Raw genomic sequence first — 8,028 nt, forward strand, 5'->3', positions numbered from 1 at the left:
TATTCCATCCCGGTAGGATGATTGGACTCATAGTATGTTGGCATTCCAACCCGATGGTTGAGGGGCCTGGGGTATTCCATCTTGCGAGATGATTGGACCCATAGTAGTTATTATTGTACGTGTAGATGTATGGGCATTCCAACCCGATGGTTGTGGGCCGAGAGTATTCCATCCCGGTAGGATGATTGGGCTCGTAGTATGTAGGCATTCCAACCCGATGGTTGAGGGCCTGGGGTATTCCAACCTGACGGTTGACTGGACCCATAGTATGTTGTTCATGGTTGTATGTGTATGGTTATGTGTGTACGGGTATTTTGGGGAAACTCACTAAGCTTTCGAGCTTACGGTTTTCAGTTTATTGTTTCAGGTACATCAGGTGATCGTGGCAAGGCAAAGGCGTGATCGTACCGCTCCTCATATTTCATGATTTTATGATTTGGTTCTGGGGATACTCTGATGTTTAAACTATTTTGAAAGCAAGTTGTAATAACTTAATGGTTTTTGAATGGGTTAAAATGTTTTAAATTGGCTTGAATTTTATGGGTGTTACACTAAGCCTCTAACATAAGGTGTAAGACACCACAAAACATAGATATATTAGTTGGTTTAGCTATAAATATAAGCTTTAAGCCTCTAACATAAGGTGTAAGACACCACAACACAGAAAGTGTTAGACAGTAATACTTAGAATGAGTATTAGCCTAAAAGCTTGTTTTTCTTGTATTGGGTGTGTAAGATCTTTCTTTTGTTTCAGAATAAAAATGAGTATTAGCATAGAGGCTTGTTTTTTCTTTGTGTAACATCTTTCTTTTCAGAATAAAAGTATCTTTGAACCCAACAAATGATGCATCTTAATATTATTTACATTCCTTTTGCTGATAACATGAAAACTTTCATACTTAGGGCATAGAAACGATGGAGAGAAATAGAACAGAAACCATATTGTGTTCCTGAATATACATGACGATTCTTGGTTCTGATACGACTCTTCACTGGGAATCTATCTAATGCTTAGTGTAGTTGACACGGTGCTTTCGCTATGCCATTCACCGGTGACGGAGACTGGCGAAGGCAGGAAGTCTTTCAACAAAACCGTCTTATCACTGGTTTCAGACGGTGTTGGCGGTTTTATAGAATCAATTCTCCCTGGGGCTTGAATATCCTCCAACACATCCAACACCTCACTCATCGTAGGCCTCATTTCTGAATAATACTGTAAACACTGAAAAGCCAACTCTGCCACTGATGTTATCATCCTCATGATTTCAGCATCTGAATCGGATCCTAGATCCGGGTCTATCAATTGATCTAACGCACATCTTTGTATCCTGTTCAAAGCTAGATCAGCCAAACTAATCTCATCTTGTGACCTGCTTAAATCGACAGCCACCATTGATGATATTAGTTCAATCAATACCACTCCAAAGCTGTAAACATCACTCTTATCCGTTAATTGGTAACAATGGTGATATTGGGGATCCACGTATCCTGGGGTTCCCTGAGGAGCTGTAGACACATGAGTGACATCATTCGGTAAGAGCCTTGAGAGCCCAAAGTCCGCTACCTTGGCACTGAAATTCTGATCAAGGAGAATGTTACTAGTCTTGACATCTCGATGTATGATTTCAGAGGCATGAAGATACACTAACGCTCTGGCAGTTTCGATGGCTATGTTCATCCTCAACGGCCATGTCAGCAAGCTTGAATTTGCTTGTTTGCCATGGAGGTGATCTGCAACAGTTCCATTGGAGATGTATTCATACACAAGGAGAAGTTCATGGCTTTGTCGAGAGGTGCAACCATACAGCACCACAAGGTTGGGGTGGCGTAATCTGGTGAGGATTCTAATCTCATTCACAAATTGTTGGACTCGTTTGTAATTGTGCTCGTAAAGTCTCTTCACTGCAACTTCTCTCCCATCTTGGAGTTTACCATAGTAAACAGCTCCAAAACCTCCATTCCCTAGTTCCTGAGAAGGGTCAAAATTCTGGGTGGCATCTTCCAGTTCCGTATAGGAGAAAACAGAGACACCGAAGAAAATACTACCATCTTCAACATGTGGTGATTTGTCCTTTGATGAGAAATAGGAAAAAGCGCTGTTCTTGTACCGACACCAGATTATGGAGATGACAATAAAGAGGATGAGGATGAACGCAGATCCAGCGAGAACTAGAGCAGGAAAATATATCACCTTCAGGTAAAATTCCTACATGTATGTGTGTGTATACATTTATATATATTCAGTAGTAATGCATTGGATGAAAGAGGTAAGTTACCTAGGATATGTTTCAGCTGTTTTCTGATTGGGTTTTCTGTAGCAAGGAAACAACAAAAGATAAGTTATACTATATGTTAGACCTATCAACTCAGGTGTACCTTGAAATAGGGAAAAAAAAAAGGTGTAATTACCTTTTTTTGGTGCCTAAACACTGAAAATGTCCATCGCGAGTATCACACTGGCCGTCTTTATTGCGACATTCATTGCAGGAACTTGACAAATTAAATGTAATGGTGAATTCAAAACCAAGAAGAGAAAATATGTCGGTTTTGTCGGGTATTCTGGTGCGATTAAATTGCACATTCACAGGCAGCTGTATGATTTCACATATAGGTGGGAGATGAGTTGGAACTGTTGTATCGCTTATGTTAGACTTATAATAGAAATTGTATGGTTTGCATCTGGTGTATCTATTGTAAGTAGATTGGTTAAAATAAGCATCCATTTCTTCAGCATAATTGGTATTGTTGGTGCATTTGTAGACATTGGTGAAAGGTGTGATTGAACTAGAATACATAAGAGGACTTGGAGAAGTGAAATTATACTCAAGTGCCTCACACTTTTTATCATTTACAAGTTTTTCAAACTTTTTGTTAAGGACAAGGACCAGGACGGATGGACGAGAATCAGATCTATAGTTGCCTCCAACCTCGTATAAATCTCCTCTGAAATTCAGATTTGTACCATTTGAAGTACAATTGACCTTAATCAACCCACACTGTGTGTCATTGGCGTTATAAAATGGGTAACTAAATGGTTCCAAATTTGGGCAAGTGAAACTTTTTGGGCAGATAGGAATGGAAGTGTTGTGGTTTGTAGCAGAGTGAATGAAAGGTAGACATGAGAGAAGAACGGACGCAAAAAAGAATACGAGAATCATTTCAAATGTCTAAACAAGAAAAAGGTAGTTAAGACACTTACTATATATATCACCTGTGTTCGTGAGACTCCATTGTATGTGTCTTCTAGGTGTATGTGCTTTGTAAAGGAAGTCTTTGCTCTTTGGAACAGTTGGGCTGAACGATGTTAGGTCTTATGTAACATTTAATAAGCTTTCTCACTCAAAGACTCAGCTAATTGCCCCAACGTGCATGCCAAAAGGATAGAAATCCCAGCACTTTTGTAATTTTCTCCTTATTGAAAAAGACGAACAAGACTTTTGAGTCACCCTTCTCTTCTCCTCCAATCATCCTTACCCCTTTTCTAACGCCAAAATATCATTTGGAAAATTATATGTGGTTCCCATTTATGCCACGTCTAATACTTTTCAACTCATAATAATGGCATAATCCAAACCGACGAATAAGACATTTTTAGAAGTTACACACTGTTTTCTTAAATTTCCAAATATCACGTCTTCCTATAAAAAAAAGTATGTACTTTGTTACCGACAGAAATATTAGACCATGAAGTTGACCTTAGGATGAGTCTACTGTTGGACCAATTGGTAAAGTTGTATCCCTGAATCAATGGAAATAACGCACTTGAAGAAAGCTATCAAGGTATAACATAAGCTTTCACATGATTATTTGTGTTTTTACAGCATCAAGGAAATATGAATAAATTAAGATGGTTTACCATGTGGAAAACCAGCAATTGACTTGTAGTTTCAATAAAAACCAACTAAGTCTTTTAAACAAGTGGACTAAAATTTTGATGAAATACACCTTTACCGATAAAGACAAACTATAAAGACCAAGTCCATGGTTCTTGCTCCACTAGCAGTTATCATTTTGCCTTTCTTTGAAACACCAAATCAACAAGACTAATTAATTTAATGAAAATGTAAGAGAGGAAACATCTATTGTTAAAGTTAAAGAATATATTAAGGGGAGTAAAAGATAACGGTGGATCTAGAATGTTTGCAAAAGGAGCGTGGAATATACAATTTGATTATAGTTTTTATTTTGAAGGAGTAAGATTTCACTTTCAAATGTTAAGTAAAATTTTTATACAAATCTAATAAAACACAAAATCAGCAAAGGTAACTATCATTCCTTCTCAAAGGGCCTTGGCCTCATTTTAGTTGTCTACTTGGGCTAAGGTGCAAAGATACCATTTTCAGTTATGTTTAAAGTCTTCATAAAAAAAAACAGACACGTGGTGTTGGTGGCGCCGAGATGGTAGTTGTGGTGGTGGCAATGGTGATATTAGTGGTGTAAAAAGAAATATCACATATGGTTAGAATTTAGAATTTAGAAAAAAAGAAATATCACATATGTTAGAATTTAGAATTTAGAAAACGTAATCCAAAATCAAAAGTTGTTTTTTCTACTTTTTTATGTCTTTTGAAAAGCAAGTAAATAGTCTTTTCTTTAAATAATTTTCCACCCTAGACATAAAAGGTCAGAATATTTTTTTCCAAAACACAAACTAACACCTTTAAATCTTTAATGTTTGACTTAATTAAATACACAAATAATTAAATTACATAACGCATTCAGAAAATTAGTTATTGGAGATGTTAAACTGCTCTTTTGAGTCTCATCACTTACGCCTTTATGGTGTATGCTTCCAGTCAGGTAGGGTCGGTCCATGCTCTTAAACATTTAATGTAGTAACAAAATCTGAAAAAAAAAAATCTACATTTACTATTATTTTTCTAAAAATATCCTCAAGGGGAAAAAACACTTTTCTGAAACTCCTAATGAGGCTGCCGAGACTCAAACTCGACAAGTATAGCACACAGAAACAACATTTAACAACTCCCCCTAACAGTGCTCTTGGACTACTATTGGACTCAATTTCAGACTCCCGCAATTCAATAACATGATCTCCAGACCTTCAAGTTTCATCAAATCATCATCATCATCTATCATATCACGTGCCAGTTTTAGATGGGTTTTCACGAGGTGGAATGATACCCTGCAAGAACCTGCTAATCATCTCGTAGCTTGTAAATGTAATAACCGCCGATGGAGTCGTTCTCAGAAGATTAGTCGCACATCCACGGTAGAATCCCGCAACGCCTTCTTTGTGAAAAACTTTCTTCACACAATCGACCACACCCTTGTAATGGGTCCCACTGTTTCTTACTTGCCCCTGTTCCTGAAGCCTTGACCTAATCACCTGAGGTTCCTATATATATTACTTCTTCCAAAATTGCCCCCGAAAAGAAAACGGAAGCAATCAAAATTACAAAATTACCTCATGTGGGTAGGTCATTAGGGACGCAAGTACTTTGGACATTGAAGAGGCGACTGCAACTTTCCCAGGGCTTAGCTTGTTTGTAGTCGTATTATCTGATCACTTGAAATAGATACAATCAACTTTATATGAACTCCGTCTCACAAATTAAATGACTAAATTACCCTTCAACTACAAATTAACTTTGACAAATAGGTTAATGTTTTCAAGTAAGTTGCGAAAGGACTATTTAGATTTTACCCCTTTGTGCCAAGTAACATTTGAACTTCTCATACGCAGGAAATTGAATAGCAACATGACTAATTCCAGCAAGAGAAGGTAAAAGCCCACTGTCAAAAACAAAAAATACAAACTTGCATAAGTCAACAAGAATTCGATTTTTGTAAAGGTACAACTCATGAAGCGTACCTGTACCACCCTCGGAAGCCTTCCTCCTGTATGATTCTTCTCAAGGCTGATAATATACCCGTATAAGGAACCACACCTACTCTCATTCCTTGTGTCTAAAACAAACATCATTTCCAATTAAGCCAAAATCACACAATTGTTTTCTATCGTCATTTCAAAGTCCACAAGATTCTTTTATTTTGTTCATTTATTAATGTAATATATACATTTGACTGATAAAAAAAACATACTTGCAATCTTGTCTTGACAACCCACAAAGGATTTGTGGCAATTGATGTGGCTGCACCAGCACCCGAAGCAGCTATCATGTTGGCACCAAAGCTAAGATGCCCATTGCTATCGGCTGCATATATATAAAAAGAAAAAAATATATTTTAAATCGAAGAAAAGCATATGAATTATATGTATGGAGAAGTTTGAAGAGTATTAAATGGAAAAACCATGTGAATGAAGAAGCTCTTTGAGGTGCCCATAAACAGCAAAATAAACCTATATGGAAAAATTAAAAAGTAGAATATTATTGATGATTATAACAACATGTCAACATGTAAAGTTAATTTGGTATATTGTAATGTTAAGAGTTAATACTCACTGCCCAATTTGGAAGTAGAGCAGCTAATGTTGGTGAAAGGCCTCTATATATTCCTCTTAACCCGTCTTTTCTTATAATGTTTTGTAGACTTGTGACAATGACACCACCTGAGAAGACAAAAAGAATATCACTCACAAGCTACTGTTTTTTTAACAGAGTGTTTCCTTTTGACTTAATACAGAAAGCATAATATATAGAGAAAAGATAGGGGAATAAGGATTTCCTCATTAAGTCCTAACTTTGTACAAATTTCCCCTCATTTATTTCTTCCTTTCATTTCTAAACATAATATATACATATATATATGTAAACTATAATAAGATAAGAATAGAAGAGTTTTAAACTACCTTTCTGCCCGGGAGGTACTTTGGGCAGCCCGTGAACTTGGAGTCTTGTCTTGATCACATCTAATGGACACACAAAAGTGGCAGCTATAGCACCTATACAACAACATGAAATCTATCTTATGATCTTTTAATTATTCAAGGTCAAAATAATCAGATTTTATACACTTAATCTTTCTAAAAATGCACATTCAACTGTACAAACAAGAGGAAAAAAAATTCTATCTTTCTCAACATTCAAACCTACATTAACATTACATATATGGGATTGATTCAACAATGCTGAAATTGAAGGTGAAAATTTCTTGCTTAGAGTGGCAATTTGTTGCATAAGGGAACTAAAATCAGACGATAAAGAATCTTCTGGTAGTTCTAACAAAACCTAAATTGAAGAATATACCTGCGGAGGCACCAGAAACGGCGTCGCAAATGATATCTCTACCATTCCGATGCTCCCCAGCCGTCATAGCATCAAATTCCGAACAACAAAATCAAAAGGAGAGTGTCTCCTCCAAAACGCACAAAAATCACTGAACTTTCACTCGAATTTTGCAATTTCAAGAAAACCCAGATGGAATTGAACACAAACGTTGCATAAAAACCTACATTTATGCAAAGAAATTGAGGGAGAATGACGTATTTAACAGTTTGGTTGGAGAAGAAGAGGTACTTCTTTTTCCGACTGAATAAAAATCCGATTTAGAATTCGTACTTTGATCCAATATCTTAAAATTGAATTATATGTAATTTCAATAAATTCAGTAGTGAATGAATGAGGTTGATGGCGTGATCGGGGGGGTCCGCCAGGTCGGAGTTCTTTTGGGTTTGTGGATGAATTTGAAGTCGGTTGTGCTGTTTCCGCTTTGCTTTGTAGGTGGTGTCCAGTTCCTATTCCACTTTTAATTCGGCTTTAATTCCATTTCCACTTCGAATTTTAGCTTTTTATTCGAGTCCGATCGGCTATTCCGATTTTGTGGTCGACTTTGTGACGAATGTTGTGTGTCTCTTTCAAAGCAACTAATTCTTTGAAATGTATATTCCCTTTATAAATTAAATCTATGGTTAAAGTATCTCGATTTTTAGTTTGTAGTTCAACATGGGTGAAATTATTTTATATGGTTTTCAGTTCGGGGAATCATATAAGAAACCATATCCGTGTTTTGTCACGTTAACTTTAGGGATAATATTTTCTCATAAGGATTTGTGATATTCAACAAATAAATAAGTGTTACAAAATGTATATGGGCTTAGCCCTACTA

General features: G+C 36.5%; 1 protein-coding gene and 1 pseudogene across 2 annotated transcripts; both read right to left on the minus strand.

Moving 5' to 3' along the window:
* Positions 1-827: 827 nt before the first annotated feature.
* On the minus strand, positions 828-3,454 carry LOC145166480 (LEAF RUST 10 DISEASE-RESISTANCE LOCUS RECEPTOR-LIKE PROTEIN KINASE-like 1.1; annotated as a pseudogene). The gene is made up of 3 exons (XR_013740558.1): positions 2,410-3,454; positions 2,286-2,312; positions 828-2,216 (listed from the first exon to the last, which is right to left on the minus strand). The product of XR_013740558.1 is annotated as an LEAF RUST 10 DISEASE-RESISTANCE LOCUS RECEPTOR-LIKE PROTEIN KINASE-like 1.1 (transcript).
* A 1,392-nt stretch (positions 3,455-4,846) lies between these two features.
* On the minus strand, positions 4,847-7,729 carry LOC145166481 (nicotinamide adenine dinucleotide transporter 2, mitochondrial-like). The gene is made up of 9 exons (XM_079085464.1): positions 7,170-7,729; positions 6,773-6,865; positions 6,426-6,532; positions 6,274-6,322; positions 6,064-6,176; positions 5,834-5,928; positions 5,666-5,754; positions 5,426-5,520; positions 4,847-5,347 (listed from the first exon to the last, which is right to left on the minus strand). The coding sequence occupies exons 1-9, from the start codon at positions 7,234-7,236 to the stop codon at positions 5,099-5,101; spliced, it is 957 nt and encodes a 318-aa protein (XP_078941590.1). The 5' UTR covers positions 7,237-7,729; the 3' UTR covers positions 4,847-5,098.
* Between the last annotated feature and the right edge of the window lie 299 nt (positions 7,730-8,028).

This window comes from Lactuca virosa, chromosome 3, assembly GCF_052849685.1.
Source record: "Lactuca virosa cultivar CGN04683 chromosome 3, Lactuca_virosa_CGN04683_v6, whole genome shotgun sequence".
Taxonomy (NCBI): domain Eukaryota; kingdom Viridiplantae; phylum Streptophyta; class Magnoliopsida; order Asterales; family Asteraceae; genus Lactuca; species Lactuca virosa.